Source organism: Bufo bufo, chromosome 9 (genome assembly GCF_905171765.1).
Source record: "Bufo bufo chromosome 9, aBufBuf1.1, whole genome shotgun sequence".
Taxonomy (NCBI): domain Eukaryota; kingdom Metazoa; phylum Chordata; class Amphibia; order Anura; family Bufonidae; genus Bufo; species Bufo bufo.
Genome location: NC_053397.1, coordinates 41,873,719 through 41,894,605, shown reverse-complemented (window position 1 = coordinate 41,894,605; position 20,887 = coordinate 41,873,719). Strand labels below are relative to the sequence as shown.

Genomic DNA, 20,887 nt, shown 5'->3' with positions numbered 1-20,887 from the left:
AAGTCACGTTCTATAGCCCGTACCACAAGGGAAAGCCAAGGCCGAAGATATAGATTGGATGAGTTTTGGGATAATTCAGTCTCGCTAATCTCAGTACATGTGAACTGGCATATTAAAGGAATTGTCTCACAATGATAAGACCTTTCTAGGTGCCATTTCAGGGCATCTGAAAGTCCTAGAGCAGGGATGCCCAACCTTCAGCCCTTCAGCTGTTGCAAAACTACAATTCCCAGCATGCATGGACAGCCTACTGCTATTAGGGCATGCTGGGAGTTGTAGTTTTGCAACAGCTGGAGGCCTGCAGGTTGAGCATCCCTGTCCTAGAGGATGGGTTCCCTCTATTGGAGAGAGAAGCAGAGCTGCCATATAAGAATGGCTCCCACTCTGGTGGATCCAACTGGTCCATGAAGTACATCGTTGGCCATTTGAATCCAAATGGCCAGCATGTAATGCTACATTTTCCTGCAGCTTATAGCCAGATTTGGCTTCCCATGGATGATCGCTAGAGGTAGAAACTTGCAGCGATCATTGGGCCGGTTTCTATTTAACGAGTTGTTACTGTACCTTTATGAGACAATCCCTTTAAACCTTCAGATACAGGACCTACAGTGCTTGTCTACCATACTGAATTGTCTTTGAAGGAGTATTCTGGTGCTTTTATATTGATGGCCTGTTCTCAGGCTAGGCTATCAGTATCTGATCGACTGGAGTCCGCCCCCTGCACTCCCTTTCACGTCAGTGGGAGCAGAGATACACTGACCAGCTCTGTCCTCTATACAGATGAATGGAGATGGATAGTTCTCCTACTTTCGGCATTGGAGCTGCCTTAGAACAGCTGATTGGCTAGAGTGCAGAGTTTCGGACCCCTCCGATGAGATATTGATTTCCTATCATCACTATAAAAGGACTGGACAGCCCCTTTAACTATGTGTGCACTGTATATGCTTATATACCTTCTTTTGTTCTCAAGCTAACCCAAAGCTGTCTAACTAGAGACCTGTTCGCTGCATGTGGCCTCACGGCAGGAGTTTGGTTTCCCATCGCACCTCATTAGTCAATGCAATTAATTATTATTCCTTCAACAATGGAATGAGCTCATGTTAACAAAAATTAATCCAGAAACCCATAAGTACAGTAAAAAAATAATAATCATATTGACGGTCTATCCTGAGGCTAGGTCATCAAGATGAGATCAGATTGTCAGGGGTCCTATTCCCGTCACCCCCGCCAGCTGTTTGAAGAGACTGTGGCACTTCGTTGAGCGGTCTCTCCCTAGATCCGTGTCACATGAATTAAGCGCACCTCCGTTCCGTGCAAGTGAATGGGGCTGAGCTGCAATACCAGACACAGCCACTATCAGATGGATGGCGCTGTGCTTAGTAAACTGTGACGTGGCTGCAGCCCTCACTGGAGCGTCGCTGTCTCCTCAAACATCTGATCCTTGGGAGTGTTAGGTGTCACACCCCTGCCGATCTGGTATTGATAACCTAACCTGGGGATAGGTATAAATATTAAAATCCCCTTTAATACTATATATCTATCTCCTGTGCACATACTTACAGTACTTTACATGTAGGCGATATGGTGCAGTGCGAGATACGGTAAGCTGATGTTTCTAGTATCTCTTGGAGAAGAACGTTGAAGGCCATATCTTCTGCATGCAGCAAACAGCTCTGCCGTTCCCCTTTATAGGATCTACCTTGTATTTTTGCAGATATTTATTAGATATTAGATATTTCTTCTCTGTATACAGCAGAGTCCCATGTCCGGTTGCTGTGATTTCTTTGACATACTAATAGCTTACGTTTTGAGTGCGTGGCATGTCTACTAAACGCTTGACTCTGATTAACTCTGTACTAATCCGTTCCGGTCTTCTAGCTTAAGAAAACAATCATTTACATCATTTGTATCTTTTGTGCAAACGATTATGTTTTATTTTTAGATTGTATTTTTGGATGAAGACGTCTTATATTGGATATACAAATAAACATATTAGGAACGGGGATAGGACTGTGTTCAGACGTTGTTTCTTGAGATCCTCACGAGATATACCCCAAACATGTAGGATACAATGGGCCCAATCTATGTCCTTTTGTGTCCGCACGCCTGTATTGTACTGTATTGAAGAGTGAAGCTCACTACACATGGGTGGTATGGGAGTCATCATCCCGCAGTATATTACTCAGGAATACTTTCTGGTGGGAGAAAAGTACACAGCAGAAGAAAGTTCCAGCACTATTGGAGATTCTGTTGCTTTGTCTTTATTTTCGGTCATGTGGACACCATCTCACACCGCCGCACAATGACGCGTTTCGAACTGTACCGTTCTTAGTCGTAACTGTGTGCACTGCCTGACCCTCGGGTTTAAATAGATCCATTCCCCCTGTAAAGGAGGGGGAGGGGAACTACACCCCCCGGGGCGAGGCAAAGCCCTTGCTCTGTCCTGTGCTACACCCATTATCTACATCTGACATCATATTAAAAAACAACACTTATAAATCCCACAAAAATGCGAAGTAGGAGGTACAAAATACAAAAACACCTATCTAGGACAAGGTCAAATGAGAAGATAAAATAGAAAGAAAAACCTCATTGAATAGGAAACCTTCTAATAACACTTAATAAAACATCGCAATGGCTGTTAATTGGCTTCGGCATGTGATATTATAGCAAGATTAGTAAAAATACAGCAATTCTTTTTTCAGATTGAGACCAAAAGGATATCTGGTATTCAATCTGAAGATCCAATATGCCTCCCGCTGCAAAATCCTTTTCTTCATGTGACCACCTCTGGGCAGGACCGCTACCTTTTCAATCGCGAAGGTACAGAAGCTATTAACTGCGATTATGTTCTGTGATAAAATGATTTGCTGCATTTGATATTCCCGTCGCTGAGGGATTGGAAATAGAATTGATATGTTCCCGTAACCTTGTTTTGAATTTTCTGCTAGAACTCCCCACATACAGAAGATCACAGATTGTGCGCTTAAAGGGAACCGGGATTTTGTGTATAGAGCTGAGGACATGGGTTGCTAGATTGCCGCTAGCACATCCGCAATACCCAGTCCCCATAGCTCTGTGTGGGGTAAAGGAGAGACGCCTATCTGTGGAGTTTGTTGGACCTTCCCATGCCAGAAATTTGCTCTGTACGGGAAAAAGAGGAGGCTCAGAGGAGCGAGCAGCAGCGCGGTCTTCTTACATAACGATTTATACCAGAAACTGAATAAAAATCCTTTATTGGAATATCAAACAGAATATACTGTAATCCTCAACAAGGGGAGAGAACGAGGTTTTATTAACCACACACAATACGAATTTCTGAATGTGGAGGCACCAGTCACACCTATAAAACAAAATGTGAACCCCCGTCCCTATTGTCTCAGGCATCGGCTCTCTGATGGAAGAGATGGGAGATTGGCTGGACTCACTGTTACAGCCTTTAGTGAGAAGAGTAGCGGGATATACCCCAGACACCACTGATGTACTCAGTGTCTATAGTAGACAGCGGCATAGGGATTATGCATGGCTGACCTTAGACGTAGTTTCGCTTTATCCCTCCATTCCCCACAATGTAGCTATCCTTGCATTGGAATATTACCTCCACAGGTATAGTAAACCTTCAAATGAATTTATAGACTATATCTTGGAGGTGACATCTTTCCTTATGACACATAATTATTTTTCATTTGATAACAAATTTTTTGTTCAAACAAGGGGCGCGTCTATGGGAGCAAAATTCTCACCCTCATTGGCGAATTTAACCATGGCTTATTAGGAAGAACGTTATATATTCTCTGAAAATGATCCCTTTTCGTGCATGGTGGTCTGATATGGCAGATACATCGATGACCTGCTCCTTATATGTGTCTGCCAGACCGGACTTCGTGGATTACGCTAATAATAATCCGTACAATCTAAGATTTACTCATCACTCGGATTCACACACTACTAGCTTTTTGGACCTGAAACTGACAGGGATTTCTGACCAAATTATTTGTGCGGAAACGTTCCGCAAAAAAGTTTCAGGAAATACAATATTAAAAGCCGATAGCCGTCACCCTGTTCACACACTTAAAGCAATCCCAGTTGGAGAATTTATACGTGCACGCAGAAATTGCAGTACAAGTGTTGCTTTTTCTAGCGAATCCCAGTCAATCTGGACACGCCTGACCAAAAGAGGTTATCCAGACTGGATGTTATCCAGAGGTTTGAACATAGCTAGGAATAAATCTAGAACAGAATTATTGTTCAAACCTTCAAGAAATAATACCATGAAAAAAGATAAAATAACCTCTGAACAACCTACGCTGGTCCTGACATACAGTCGCCAGTCCACAGAAATACAACACGCAATTCAAAAATTTCTCCCAATTTTGTATGAAGAGGACATACTATATGATACCTTGAAAAATGGACGTAGAATAGTGTCGAGACGACCCAGCACATTGGCCAGTGTTCTTTCTCCATCTATGGTTACGCGTACTGCAAATAAACCATCAGGCCTCACTGAATGTGGAGGACATCCTTGTAGAACGTGCAGATATTCCCTACCTACAAAATATGTTCACAATCCGACACACACTGAAATTTTCCCGATAAAAAGTTACATTGATTGTAACACAATGGGTATTATTTATGTCACTAAGCGGACAATCTGATCTTCTGTATGTGGGGAGTTCTAGCAGAAAATTCTAAACAAGGTTCGGGGAACATATCAATTCTATTTCCAATCCCTCAGCGACGGGAATATCAAATGCAGCAAATCATTTTATCACAGAACATAATCGCAGTTAATAGCTTCTGTACCTTCGCGATTGAAAAGGTAGTGGTCCTGCCCAGAGGTGGTCACATGAAGAAAAGGATTTTGCAGCGGGAGGCATATTGGATCTTCAGATTGAATACCAGATATCCTTTTGGTCTCAATCTGAAAAAAGAATTGATGTATTTTTACTAATCTTGCTATAATATCACATGCTGAAGCCAATTAACAGCCATTGCGATGTTTTATTAAGTGTTATTAGAAGGTTTTCTATTCATTTAGGTTTTTCTTTCTATTTTATCTTCTCATTTGTTTGCTTTTTCTTACACTGTGTTCACATTATGCGATTTTTTTTGTAGGCAAAACTGCACATGATCGAGGTTCCGATCTGGAATGTATGAAGTGATCCTATGATGTGACCTTGTCCTAGATAGGTGTTTTTGTATTTTGTACCTCCTACTTCGCATTTTTGTGGGATTTATAGGTGTTGTTTTTTAATATGATGCCAGATGTAGATAATGGGTGTAGCACAGGACAGAGCAAGGGCTTTGCCTCGCCCCGGGGGGTGTGGTTCCCCTCCCCCTCCTTTACAGGGCGAATGGATCTATTTAAACCCGAGGGTCAGGCAGTGCACACAGTTACGACTAAGAACGGTATAGTTCTAAACGCGTCAATGTGCGGCGGTGTGAGATGGGGTCCACATGATGTAATTTGTTACCGAAAATAAAGACAAAGCAACAGAATCTCCAATAGTGCTGGAACTTTCTTCTGCTGTTTATATCTGGAGAACTTACCTGGTTCGTTCCGTGCACGGAGGATAAAGGAGACATTAATGTTATGGGAGGAAAATACAGTCAGAACAGAGATTATCATTTATTTATTTAGCACCGACATATTACCTTGTGCTCTACAATCATGGGTAGAAGCAAACTTAAATATTGAAAGCATGCAGAACGTATCTGACAATGAAATAAGAGGGAGAGGAGCTTAAAGGGTTTCTATCACTTCGTATCACATATTTAGGTGTCAGACACTAGCGATCCGCTAGTGTCTGCTCTAACAAACCATCCTAATATAATAGGTTTTGGGGCAGCCGTTTTGCTAAAATAACAACTTATATCTATATGCTAATGAGCCTCTAGGTGCTATGGGGGCGTCATTAGCACCTAGAGGCTCCGTCTACCTTCATAAACTGCCGCCGCCCAGCGCGTCCCTCCAGCCCGCCCATCTCCTGCTGAATGCGATCCTCTCCGTGCGCGGCTCTGTTCGGCGCATGCGCAGTAAATGTCTGACCGCTTCCCTGCTCAGACATCTCCACTGCGCCTGCGCCGATGACATCATAGTGCTCCGAGGAACAGGCGCAGTGGAGATGTCTGAGCAGGGAAGCGGTCAGACATTCACTGCACATGCGCCGAACAGAGCCGTGCACGGAGAGGATCGCATTCAGCAGGAGATGGGCGGGCTGGAGGGACGCGCTGGGCGGCGGCAGTTTATGAAGGTAGACGGAGCCTCTAGGTGCTAATGACGCCCCCATAGCACCTAGAGGCTCATTAGCATATAGATATAAGTTGTTATTTTAGCAAAACGGCTGCCCCAAAACCTATCATATTAGGATGCTTTGTTAGAGCAGACACTAGCGGATCGCTAGTGTCTGACACCTAAATATGTGATACGAAGTGATAGAAACCCTTTAAAATTAAAGGGGTTTCCAGGGTTTTAATATTTATGGCCTCGTCCATCAGTATCTGATCGGTGGGAGAATGACTGCCCACACCCTCACAGAGTAAAGCCTCATGCACATATCAGTGTTTGATCAGTGATTTCCATCAGTGATTCTGAGCCAAAACCAGGATTGGAGCCTTGACAGGTATGGTGGAAAGATCTGCTCCTGTTCTGTGGTTAGAGCCGCATCTGGTTTTGGCTCAAAATCACTGATGGAAATCACTGACCAAAACAGGGACGTGTGAATGGGGATCTGGTGCCAAAAGTTGGTGCTGCACACAGTGGCGTACATGGAGAAGTAAGGGCCCCATAGCAAGGCCCCCCACACAGGACAGAAGGGTTCTGCTTAAACCCTTTTCAATGACCCTTGGGTCATTTTTCCACTGCCTCATTTACTAAAAGTTGTTCCTTTAGAGAGTAGAGTCCTGACCAATTTTTCACCTCCAGTAGAAGAGAAGATCCCAACTAAGACTGGGCCCCCTCTTGGCCCCATAGCAGTCGCCTGGTCTGCCGCTATGGTAGTTACGCCCCTGGCTACACAGCTCTGTCCGTTGTGTAGTAGATGGAGCTGGGCACTGCAGCACTGTTACCACTGACGTGAATAGGATCAATATAAAAATTCTGGAAAACCCCCTTTAAAAGGGTTTTCTGAAATTTTAATACCGATGACCTATCTTCTGGATAGGTCATCAGTATCTGATTGGTGGGGACCCCGCCAATCACTTGTCTGAGAAGACACCGGCGCTCCTGTGCTCACCAAACACAGGGCCGTACATTGTGTAACCTCTGTCCTTGGTATTGCCCTCTGGCCCATTCACTTCTATGGGGCTGAGCTGCTCCAAGACCACATGACCAATGAATGTGTCATCACTGGCCTAGGAAACGACGAGAGAAGGCCGGAGCGCTCACAGGAGTGCCGGTGCCTTCTCAAACAGCTGATCTGCGGGGGTTCCGGATGTTGGGCCCCCACAAATCAGATACTGATGACCTATCGAAAGGATAGGTCATTAGTACAAACCGGATTCCAAAAAAGTTGGGACACTAAACAAATTGTGAATAAAAACTGAATGCAATGATGTGGAGATGGCAAATGTCAATATTTTATTTGTAATAGAACGTAGATGACAGATCAAACGTTTAATCCGAGTAAATGTATCATTTTAAAGGAAAAATACGTTGATTCAAAATTTCACGGTGTCAACAAATCCCCAAAAAGTTGGGACAAGTAGCAATAAGAGGCTGGAAAAAGTAAATTTGAGCATAACGAAGAGCTGGAAGACCAATTAACACTAATTAGGTCAATTGACAACATGATTGGGTATAAAAAGAGCTTCTCAGAGTGGCAGTGTCTCTCAGAAGCCAAGATGGGTAGAGGATCACCAATTCCCACAATGTTGCGCAGAAAGATAGTGGAGCAATATCAGAAAGGTGTTACCCAGCGAAAAATTGCAAAGACTTTGCATCTATCATCATCAACTGTGCATAACATCATCCGAAGATTCAGAGAATCTGGAACAATCTCTGTGCGTAAGGGTCAAGGCCGTAAAACCATACTGGATGCCCGTGATCTCCGGGCCCTTAAACGACACTGCACCACAAACAGGAATGCTACTGTAAAGGAAATCACAGAATGGGCTCAGGAATACTTCCAGAAACCATTGTCAGTGAACACAATCCACCGTGCCATCCGCCGTTGCCAGCTGAAACTCTACAGTGCAAAGAAGAAGCCATTTCTAAGCAAGATCCACAAGCTCAGGCGTTTTCACTGGGCCAGGGATCATTTAAAATGGAGTGTGGCAAAATGGAAGACTGTTTTGTGGTCAGACGAGTCACGATTCGAAGTTCTTTTTGGAAATCTTGGACGCCATGTCATCCGGACCAAAGAGGACAAGGACAACCCAAGTTGTTATCAACGCTCAGTTCAGAAGCCTGCATCTCTGATGGTATGGGGTTGCATGAGTGCGTGTGGCATGGGCAGCTTGCATGTCTGGAAAGGCACCATCAATGCAGAAAAATATATTCAGGTTCTAGAACAACATATGCTCCCATCCAGACGTCATCTCTTTCAGGGAAGACCCTGCATTTTTCAACAAGATAATGCCAGACCACATTCTGCATCAATCACAACATCATGGCTGCGTAGGAGAAGGATCCGGGTACTGAAATGGCCAGTCTGCAGTCCAGATCTTTCACCTATAGAGAACATTTGGCGCATCATAAAGAGGAAGGTGCAACAAAGAAGGCCCAAGACGATTGAACAGTTAGAGGCCTGTATTAGACAAGAATGGGAGAGCATTCCTATTTCTAAACTTGAGAAACTGGTCTCCTCGGTCCCCAGACGTCTGTTGAGTGTTGTAAGAAGAAGGGGAGATGCCACACAGTGGTGAAAATGGCCTTGTCCCAACTTTTTGGGGATTTCTTGACACCATGAAATTCTGATTCAACATATTTTCCCCTTAAAATAGTACATTTTCTCAGTTTAAACTTTTGTTCCGTGATTTATGTTCTATTCTGAATAAAATATTAGAAGTTGGCACCTCCACATCATTGCATTCAGTTTTTATTCACGATTTGTATAGTGTCCCAACTTTTTTGGAATCCGGTTTGTATTAAAATCTCGGAAAACCCCTTTCAGGCCAGTTTCACATGAATGTAATAGAGCCACATTTTAAGGTCCATTTTATGGCTACAAATCCTGTATACTTCTGTCCCAATCTAAGAACATAGAAGTCGGTTGTAATACACAGTAAGCTTTTTTTTCAGTCAAATGGCATCTGTCCTCAGATTTGTACCTATGACACTGGCTGACCTGTTACATGTGCACTTGGCAGCTGAAGGCATCTGTGTTGGTCCCATGTTCATATGTGTCTGCATTACTGAGAAAAGTAAAGTTTTAATATATGCAAATGAGCCTCGGGGAGCAATGAGGGCGTTGTTGTTACACTTAGAGGCTCCCCCTTTCTCTGCAAATGATACACCCTCTGCACTGACTGACAGGACCAGGAAGTGAAAAAGTAATTATGCCTGGCCCTATCGAAGTGAAGAGAGAGCAGAGCCTCTAGGTGTAATGGTAACACCCCCTTTGCTCCTAGAGGCTCATTTGCATATATTAAAACATCCTTTTTTCTCAGCAATGCGGGCACATAGGAACATGGGACCAACACAGATGCCTTCAGCTGCCAAGTGCACATGTAACAGGTCAGCCAGTGTTATAGGGACAAAACTGCTGACATATGCCCTTTAATTGTAGAGGAAAGAGGAGACATGTTTTTCCTAAAATTGACTTCAAATATTTTCCTGTCAGACACAGTCAGGGTCTGAGTCTGACTCCAGATCTCCAAAATGTAAGGGCTGCTTGGTAGCTCTGGAAGATAGCACTTGACTTCCCATGGAAGACCCAAGGTTGACCTGGGGTACAAGGGTGATTAGGGTATGTTCACAATGGCAAGTCCAACATGTATTTAGTGGAGGATCCTCTGCAGATGGGGATAATCCTCCGACTTTTCCGAATAGAATCCGTGAGAATAAGTACGGTAGTTTGTAGATTTTTTTTCTCCAGTGCACGTGAATGGGGTTAGGGAAATTCATTAGGGTTTTGACAATGAAACCAGAGGAATAAAACATTTTTTTTGTTTGTTTTAGTAATCATGGGGGTCTCAGCAGTTGGACTATGACACATCAGTAATGCATATGTTGTACATGTCCTTTCTATATCCATTAATTTAATATATTACAGTGATTTGCAGTCATTGCACATCCTATCCCACCTACTGTCACTAGAGTCCACATCGTGTCCGTTTTCTGGGTTTTGAGACAATATAGAGTTGTCGTAGATATAACAGGAAGGTGTTGGTATTAAAGCACTTGTGGGTTTTGTGCTCCATTCTTAACTCAGGATTGCATGGCATGGATTGCGTGATGTATACTGCGGCCTGATATACTGACCAGAACTCACTGGCCCTGCTTCTCATGTCGCTTCTCTATTAACCCTTTGTTATGCAATCCGGGCTCCTGGTGACTCCTCCATTCTGTGTCTACCAATAATTACGTTGTTTTTTTTTTGTTTGTTTTTCCACACAGGATACCAAAATAGCGTCCCTGGAAAGAAATATGAGGGATCTAGAGGATGAAATCCAAATCATTAAAACCAATGGTGTCCTAAACACAGAAGACCGCGAGGAAGAAATCAAGCAGATGGAAGTGTATAAAAGTCATTCAAAGTTTATGAAAAGCAAAGTGAGTATCAGGATTATAGCAAATTGTGTGGGTGCTTAAAGGGAACCTGTCAGCTCAAAGACACACCCCGGACTCAAGTAAGCAGGGTATAGTTTAAGTGGTGCTGAGTCCGATTATATCATTTTATTTTCATGTTCACTTGCATTCTGACGCTGCACTCCCATAAACCAGCAGTAAAACACATTGAGAGCAGTCCTCTTTGAGTCCTCTCCATTATGTGCATGAGCACAGGAGTCCTCTCAATGCCTTTTACTGCTTTTTTGTCAGAGCATAGCGTCGGACTGCAAGTGAGTATGACGATAAAAATCACATAACCGGACTTGGCGTTACTTACACTATACACCGCTTAGTCTAGTTTGGGGGATGTTTTGGAGCTGGCAGATTCCCTTTAAAGGGACTTAAAATACGTATAAATTGAGGATGCTCACCGTCTTATTGGAGCCTGGCCTACTGGCCACCCCCAGTTCTCCAAAATTACCAAATGTCAACAAAATGGCTGGCTCACAATATTCTGCAAGTATTTTTACTCATCCATATAATTAAAAACATTTAATCACACAATATACCAATAATTCATAAATCCTCAATTAAAATATATTTACAATAAATTAATAGAATTGGTCCCTTTACAATGCGGAGCTCATGCATACAATTATGATACCTTCCAGTTAAAGATCCATTGCGTCATTCTGGAGAAAAGTCCTTATAATCCATATGCAAATGAGCAGCTAAGTGCACAGAGGGTGGGCATAAGCCTCCTGCTTCTTCTACCAGCCCCTCCCTCTCCTTGGATAACTGGCTTAGGTCTTCCTGGTGGATCTGGTGATCTCTATAATGGGGACACCCCTTAGCTTGGTTTACCTTCCTTTGAGGGATATCTGGCTTTCACTGTGTTAAAGACCCATAACTGGGGATCCACTGGTATTTTGCATATTACTGTTTCCCAGGGAGCTTTGCACTTGGGATTGCTGTGTTGAGACTCTTAAATGAGGCTCCACTGTGTTTTTTTGTCGTTGGTCTCCCTAAGATCAGTTGGACTTCTGAGGAAGCCAGTTTGACCTGGCGATACGCGTGGGGCATATTACCCACACACCATGATCGCCCGTGTTTCTATTTGATAAGTATCTTGCATTATCTTTGATGCCATATTTATAAATTGTACATCTTTCTGGCGGTCTTGTTTATGTTCTTATATTGACCTTGGTGTTTGTGTGTTGGACTCATCATTGATCCAAACACAATGTTCTAATTGTATACAATGGTTTTAACTTTTTGAGCTTTGTGTTATAAACGATGGATTTTTACAATCGGACGTGCAGCGCAAGTATGTGGCGTTTCTTTTTTTTGCATGGTCTCCCTAAGATCATCTATTGTTTGACTTGATTGGCAGGATCAGGTTCCTTCATAGTCATTTCACCTGGCCCTATCAATCAAGGAAAGGGAGTTGCTGGCAGAAGAAGCGGGAGGGGCTGGGTTACACAGACGGGCTTGATCCCGCCCTCAGTGCACTTAAACGTCAATTTGCATATGGATTAAAATAACTTTTTCTCCAGAGTGAAGCAACAGATCACTAAGTGAAAGGTATCATTACCTTCAGCTGAGCTAGATCGACAAGGCGTTGTGCCGCTTTTAACAGTGAATTTCCTGGTGGCAGATTCCTTTAAAAATGGTACCAATATTTGTGTTCCCTCACAATGTATGTTACAGCTCAGTTACTGGTGACAGCTGTGGTCCTACGTTGTGTAGATGCTTTGTAAATATTTTTACTGTTTGTACCCACAGAGTATATAGCAAGGCGTAGTTTTACAGGGTGCAGAGTTAGCAGGCACTAGTATTATATATAGCATATAGTTCCCTGTTACAGATTTTTTATTGAGACCCAGGAACCCCAATGCAAAATGAAGTTGCACTTATCAGTATATAGAGGAGACAGGTGCTAGTTCTCTGGATTACACCCATCATCCAGCATTGGAGAACCCATTGTAGTAGATTGGTTGGCATGATCCTCTATTCTTCTCCCTGATCTCTGTTTGGTAACATTTGGATACTTATCGCTGCCTGCCCTGACTTTGGACTTCCTGACCACGTACTTCCCCTCGGTGCTTGAACCAATATCTCTGACCCCCTGGTCAGCTGCCACTGACTCGGGGACTGCTCTGGAGTGGCACCTGGCAACTACCCTAATGGCCCAAGCCTATCTTCACCATCAGAGGCTCTAGTGAAGACCAGGTAGATGTTAGTCACGCTCCACCAGGGTATAGCTGGTCAGTGGCACAGTGGGTCCGCACCCCCTTGCATAACACACGCTCCTTGTTTGTTAGCAAAGATTTGCTGCAAGTAATTTTTCAGCCAAGTAATTCTTATGTTGCTGTGATTAGATGTAGCATGAGAGATAAGCATGTGGTATTTCTATCACAGAAGTATAGGAGCCATTCCCTATCGTTGCCGACCATCTGTATAGTAACTCAATTACTGTACATTTCAGTATCTTCCAGACAAATGTCAGAGAGGACAGTTTATGTGCTGTGTCTGTATAGGCTGCGATAGATAGGTAAGAAATGCCCGTCTGCAGTCTTGGCAGCGACACAGCAGGGAGGGGGCTGTTGAGGCATATACTTGCAGCTGTAACATCCACCCAAATTCCAATGACCCTATAGAGCCCTATGATGATCTAAGTTCAATGTGTTGAGAGAAAGTAGTGGCCACAGCACTTGTCCAGATGGCTTTTGGGGGTGCACGTCCCCGGGTTGATCTCCCTCCACCTGGGGATCTTGTATACAACTTAGTATTGGTATATGGTTGAAGACAGCACACCGATAAAGTAGTTTAGAAAATTGCTTCTTTTATTGATTCATTTTAACACCAGTGGTACATGATATACATCAGTGCAACGTTTTGGGCCCTTTTTAGCAGGTGCCCTTTTTCAAGCTGTTCCGATGCTCTGATATGCGTGAATGGCTGCTTGTGCGCTAGCTGAAAATGCCAGTGAGGTAATATTCTGAGGGTGGTGTGACAGCCATATTATGGATTTGAAAATCAAACCATATTAAAGGGGTTTTCCAATACTTTTAAACTGATCGGTGATGGTCCCACATCCCGCTGTTCTGCAGTAGATGCGACACCAGCACTGTGTAATGGATGGAGTTGGAACTGCACAACTATGTCCATTGTGTAGTGGAAGCAGTTGGTTACTGCATTGAAGTGATTTGGAACAACTCTGCGGTAACCAGCTCTTCCCGCTACACAATGGGTGGACCGGTGTTGTTCTGGCACCTATTTCTGATGTTGGGGCAACTCGAAAGCAGCTGAGGATAGGCCATCAATATAAATTATAAAAGCACCAGAAAAACCCCTTTAAGGTCTCATGTACATGAACTGTATCCATTTTGCAGTCTGCAAACCGCAGATTTACAAAATACGGATACCGTATGCATGCCCCTTTCTTCTGATAGAACCGTCTTTTCTTGTCCGCAAAACAGACAATAGAACGTGTTCTATATTTTGCCCAACGGCCTCACCGATGGGACTCATCCGTGTTCTGTCTGCATTTTTTGAAAACCCACAGAAATGAATGGGTCCACAAAAAAATTTGGATTGGTCACGGACCAAAACAGTGGTCGTGTGCATGAGCCCCAAAGCTGTATGAACCCGTCCATAAGGTTTGTATGAAATAAGAAGTACGTGTCTTGAGTGTTGGTAACGGGGCAGAGGTTTTCCATCATTGGTTTTCTGATAAGTAGATTCAGGGCTCACAACGTTCTTCTCCAAAGTGTGGATTAAACCCGACCCCAACAAAAATTTTGGCACTTGGATTCAGTTACATTTATGTCGCCCCTTTCCCCCCCCCCCCTCCACCACATCTTTTTCCAGACTCTTTCGCCAAATGCTTTGATTTCTTAATGATCATAAAATGACTATAACTAATTGTTGTCATTTTATAGATTGACCAGTTGAAGCTGGAACTGTCAAAGAAGGAATCTGAACTCCTTGCCTTACAAACCAAGCTGGAGACTCTTGGCAATCAGAACTCCGACTGCAAACAACACATTGAAGTACTTAAGGAATCTCTTACTGCCAAAGAACAGAGGGCTGCGATCCTTCAGACGGAGGTACGTTCATTCACGGACTGCAGCGCCTTCATTAATCACGGCTTATATTGTGAATCTGCTCTAACCTATTCTGACAGATTAAGTAATTGTTTTTTTTGTTTTTCTTTTTTATTGGCCCCTACTATGAGAAAAATGCTGAAATGACTATTATGTTGAAAAGGATAACATTACAAGGTGGAACTTGAAGGAGTTACGGGCACTTTTATGAAACAGGACCGGCTGTTTATTAGCCTAATTACCACAAGTAGCAAGAATGTGCAAATGATAAAGCATATTTGAAAGGGTTGTTCAGTTTCAGCAAAAAAAAAAAAAAAAAAAGACAGTGGTGGGAAATGCCATAAAGTAAAAAGTAGTAATACTTACCTATTAGATCCAGTGCAGCCGCTCCTGGCTGTAGTGATGACATCACCAAAAACACAACTGCTGCAGCCAATCACTGTGTTAGGGTTTTTATAACGCATCTGACCACTGTAGCAATAAACCGCGTGTTCAGAGGCTGAGCAAGTTTGAGTCTGAGCATTAGCTACTTCTTCTATGTATCAGACCACCGAGAGAAACCATTTGGTTTGTAGTGCCTCTTCTACAGACTGTAACTATTATGCTTGTGTACCACTTCAAAGTGGTTTTCCTCAGGATAGGTCATCAATATCAGAATGGTGAGGGTATTACACCCATCTTCCCCCGTTGATCAGCTGTTTTGGGAGGCTATCAGCGACCTAAACAGTAAACATAAGGCTCTGTTGACTGTGCCGTTTTCGGCAGCGGCACACTGTACTGCGGCTCAGGTTATATTCACTTGACTGGGAGCTGAGCTGCAGTAATGCGACACGGCCACTTCACAGTGGACGGAACCAGTCCATTTACAGCCCAGTGCTATAGACCCTTAGTACCCAAGACCCCTTCCCTATAGGTACAGTATGTACTGGAGCACCCCTCCCTGGGCTCTGGGTGTACGCCAGACCACTCCCGGCATCTTCTCGTACACTCCATTTGAATATTGCAGATTATTTTCTTTCAGCTTAAAAGGGTTGATCATGAATGGGAACCTTTCCTACAGACTCTATGGCATGGCCAGACCTACGGTAATAATCATACTAACCTGACCCTCTGCACTGGGTCCCAGCTCCATCGCTGCCCCGCCAGCTCTGCAGGTTCTGGGTCTCCCTGAGTCAACACCCTGTTTGGCAACGGATCACGTGATGTATGGGCGTTATGTCACCACTGTAGTCAGTCGTTTGGCTACAGCAGTCACGTGACCCAGCGTCAAACCGGATGTTGATATGAAGATACCTGGGACTTGCACAGCCGGTGGGGAAGTGATGGAGCCAGAAACCAGAGGTAGGAATCGGGGAAGTCTGATTACCAATGTGGATCTCTCTTGGTTTTCATCAGTTGAATACAGCTTTTCTGATGGTGGGGTTTATGCAAATGTGCCTCATAATGGACATTTCTCTGGGGTTTTGTGGGATTTTTTCGGTGGATTAATTTTCGATAAAGACAATCTAATTAATATTATCTAAATTGTCTATATGTCTATCTGTTATACATCTATCTATCAATTTGTCTATCATCTATTTCTCATATCTGTCTATCTTTCTCATATCTATCTATCTATCTATCTTTCTATCTATTATCTATCTATCTATCTATCTATCTATCTTTCTATCTATTATCTATCTATCTATCTATCTATTTATCTATCTATCATCTATCTATCCATCCATTGTCTATCTATCTATCTATCTATCTATCTATCTATCTATCTATCCATCCATCTAATTATCTAATTGTCTGCCTATTTATCTATTATCCTCTCTCTCTTTCTCTCTATCCACCCATTTATCTGTACACACATGTAGTATGAGTTCAGGGCTTTACAGACATGAACATATGAGGTGTCTGTGTGCGGGGACTATTTCCGGATGTTTGTTAGGATTACTATGCGAGGTCTAGGCTGCCATTTGTAGCTCTCTTTTTTTTATTAAACCTCGGTAAGTCCAAACCAAACACACTAACAGCTTTATGATTTATTAGTTTCCAGCTGTTCCAACTCAATGAGCAAATAAGAAATAGCCCTTTCTATATTTGTAATGAATTATTGACATTCACAAGGAAGCCTCAGATCGCTGCCATAAAAATGTGTTCTGCGAGTTAGCTGGATGGAAACCACATCCTTTACCTGGATTACATTTAAGTTCAGACACATTGGAGCATAATGCCATTATCAATGATACAGAATTGACATTGTATTTAGGCAGCAGCGCTGGGTCGTCCACCGCAGGACTGCAAATGAACATTGATTGTTTTCCCATACTATCAGCCCAGGATTCATGTGTGCTCAGCCGTGGTTTCGACAGCCGGGGCATAAAATATAATATTTCCTGAAAAGAACAATTAAACTGCAAATATTTCATTTAGGACTTTTTGGAGATGATGAAATGGAAAGTTTACTTAAAGGTGTCATGGTTTTCAGCAGCCAGGTATAGAAGAATCTAAGGTACAGATGTATCATTCTCTAACTTGACACTTTATAACATTAGTAAAGTTGCAGCAAACACTTAAAGGGGTTTTCCATTATTATTTTTTTAACTGATGACCTATTCTCTGGATAGGCCATCAGTATATATGATCTGTGGGGGTCCCACACTCAGGACCCCTGCAGATCAGCTGTTTGAGAAGGCACTGGATCTTACGGTACCTTTGGCTGGGCCTTGTAATGTCATGTTCATAGGTCCGATGGTCTAGGCAAAGCTCAGCCTCATTAAAATGGATAGGTCATCAATATCACATGGGCAGGGGGCCGACACCTAGGACCCCCGCCAATCAGCTGTTAGAAGAGGCTGGCGCTCCGTGAGCACAGCGCCCTCTTCCTAGGCCGGTGACGTAACTGTACATCGGTCACGTGGCCTAGTACCAGCTCAGCCCCTTTAAAGTGAATGGGGCTGAGCTGCAGTACCAAGCACAGCCACTATACAATGTAAGGTGCTGTGCTGGAAAAGCTGCAGGGAGTTAGGTGTGCCCACCAGAGCTCCGGTGAGCGCGGCAGCCCCCTGTAACAGCTGATCGGAGGGGGTCCCGGCAGTCAGTGGTAATGATGACCTATCCTGAGGATAGATCACTGTGTTTACCTGGATAACCCCTTTAATTTTAACCTCTCAGTCGTCTGTCATGTCCAGAACATGGCATAACGGGGGTTTGCAAATTGCTACTTTGTGGGGTTTTCTATGCAAATGGCATTGATGATTTGACTATACACCCTTACAAATAACTATCGCCAATTCACACCATATTAACACTTATACTAATCTTTATAAGTTGCCCCATTACAAAAGATTAAAAAAAATGTTGCGCACTATAGCAAAAAAGACATTATATAGCATTTCCAGAACGTGTACGTAATCCAAGCAGATACTAGAGGTATGGATCCCATAAAAGGCACAGTGCATACAGTATAACCTTCATTAATGTGTCTGAGCAGAAGTACCCAATGTCCAAAACATCATAACATTATAAACCACCCCAGCAAGTGCACATATTAATAAAATGTGAAGCTGCACTAATGTGTCAGATAGCCAAAGGCGTGGTGCTCACAGTTGAGTAGTTTCACCCACTCTACATAAATATTGCATATAAAAGTAACATCTGGGCACTCACTGACATGTGTGTCAATTGAAAGCAATTTATTGATACAAATAGATAATAAATAAATAAAAATTAATAATGGATACAAATAAAAACAGTGAAGATAATATGTTCAATTAATTGAACATATTAACTTCACTGCTTTTATTTGTATCTATTATTATTTATTTATTATCTATTTGTATCAATAAATTGCTTTCAATTGACACACATGTCAGTGAGTGCCCAGATGTTACTATGTATTACCCATAGCAAACTCTGGTGTAAATGATAGTGAAGCGGTCAGGCAGCTGGAGGCCACACCCCTCCCTGTAAACTCCACCCACTTTGAAAAAGTTTTGACAGAAGTGAAAAGTCGCCAATGGGGCATCCATCTTAATTTTTGACTTTTTAAAGCCACATTAGTATGTTAAACGATTAATACATGCCCCTCACTATGTAATAAAATCACCAAACCATGTATGAGGGGCTCAATACTAAAACCAATATATCCTACACACGCGTGCATTCGGACTGTATGTATTTTAGGCTTGGGGCTCCAAGCAATTCCAGTTGATGTCATTTTTATTTTTTTAATGCTTTCCAGAGCTGTGACTTTTCCGAAACAACGTAGTTTATTGGTGTGAAATCCTACGAGTTGCATGGCTTTTAGCACAGCAGATATTTCTCATTCTTTGGCTCTGGCGTAATGGAGCATCTACATTTGAAACCTGCTGGGTGTCTGAAGGTGACGGGGCTTGCTTATTCTATGGAGAGTCACAAAGTGTTAATGCTTTCAGCCTGTGTGCTCTGTAAGCGTCCATTAATCAAGCTATTTCCATTCCATTTGTTTGGCGATGTATACGGCGCTGCTGCTTTTCTACTTATTAATGTATCTATTTTTTTCACTGTCTTCTGTGTTGTTCTAAATTATTCTTTTAGTATTACAGTTTGTAAACTTGTATCTCTAGAATGGGGGGGGAGGGAAGGGCACAAAAATGACCAAGTGAACTGTGCTTCCCTAGTCTCTGATTAGATCAATGTATGGCTTAAAGTGCACTGGTCAGCTGGATCAAACCTGTTAATCCAGGCATGTCGCCTGTTAAGGTTGATCCTGCTGATTCAAATAATATATATCTTGGGAAAATCACATGCAGTGTTCCTGAGAAAAAAAAACTTTTATTCTTTAGGTGAGCGGGGGCTTTGCTGCACCAAGGGATGTGAAAAGCTGAGGAGCGGAGTTGCACCGAAGGGCTAGGCCCCACCCCTCAGTGCACTGAAGCCGTAAAGGATAAAAGTATTTTCCCCCAGTGGTCTCCATGACACCACATCCTGAGACTGACTTCCTCTGATAGGAGCGGAAAAACACAGAGAGGTTTAAATCCCAGCCGTCCCCTCCATCACCAGTGTCTTCTCCGGTTTACCCAGTTTATGCATTCCCTCCCATTCCATTGATTCCCAGGGTCCTCCATAAATTTCAAAGGGAAAAGGTATACATTGATCCTAGTGGCTCCCTCCTGGCCCAAAATGAGTTTGTTCGCCCTATTGAAATCCCTCAGCCTAGAGGATCCCATTCTCCTCCCTCTGAGATCAGAGCTTCTATATCAGGGGACCATCATTCATCCCGATATCAAAATCATGAAATTGTCAGCTTGGATTCTGAGGAATCTATCCTTTTAAAATTAGGTTTATCTGAAAGAGTTGTAAACACCTAATAAAATACAAATAAAGCATATTTTAAGATCTGGAAAAAAAAACACTTCCTGGTGTCGGGAGAGATTTGATCAGTTTAATCCTAATGTTACTATGATCTTAGATTTCCTTTGGGATGGATTAGATCTGGGACTCTCTCCCAATACCCTCAGAGTTCAAGTTTCGGCCTTGGGTGCCTTGTAAAACAACAGCGTAGCGGAAATTCCTTGGATAGCTGGGTTTCTAAAGGCAGCAGACAGACTTAGACCGACAATTGAAAACATGGTAGCCTCCCGGAATTTCAACACCGTTCTATCAGGGCTGACTTCTGGAGCCTTTTTGAACCCATAGATTCCATATCCATAAAATGGCTCACTATAAAAAATATTTTTTGATAGCGATATCCTCGGCAAGATGAGTCTGTGAACCTCAAGCTTTGTCCATTCATAAACTTGTCCTTAGAATTTTTGAAGACAAATTAGTAATTAAGTTGGATCCTAGTTTTTTACCCATGGTAGTCTCTACCTTTCACAGATCCCAGGATATCGTCGTACCCTCTTTTTGTGCCAACCTCAAAAATGAACAGGAGTTTATATTTTATACCTTAGATGTTAGCCGGGCAGTTATGAAATATTTGTAAGTGACTAGATATTGGAAATCTAGTAAATAAATAAAAAATCTCTTTATTCAATTTTGTGGCCCAAATAAGGGTAAAAAAAGATTGATTAGGGTGGCCATTTATGAGGCT

The 20,887-nt window shown here is 42.8% G+C and overlaps 1 protein-coding gene across 1 annotated transcript in view; it reads left to right on the top strand.

The window, feature by feature from the left end:
* ERC2 (ELKS/RAB6-interacting/CAST family member 2) overlaps positions 1–20,887 on the top strand; it is a 944,454-nt gene that overhangs the window by 223,901 nt on the left and 699,666 nt on the right. The window contains exons 5-6 of the mRNA XM_040408024.1: positions 10,562–10,717; positions 14,659–14,826. Coding sequence (XP_040263958.1) covers positions 10,562–10,717; positions 14,659–14,826 — 324 coding nt within the window. The remainder of the gene's footprint in view (positions 1–10,561; positions 10,718–14,658; positions 14,827–20,887) is intronic.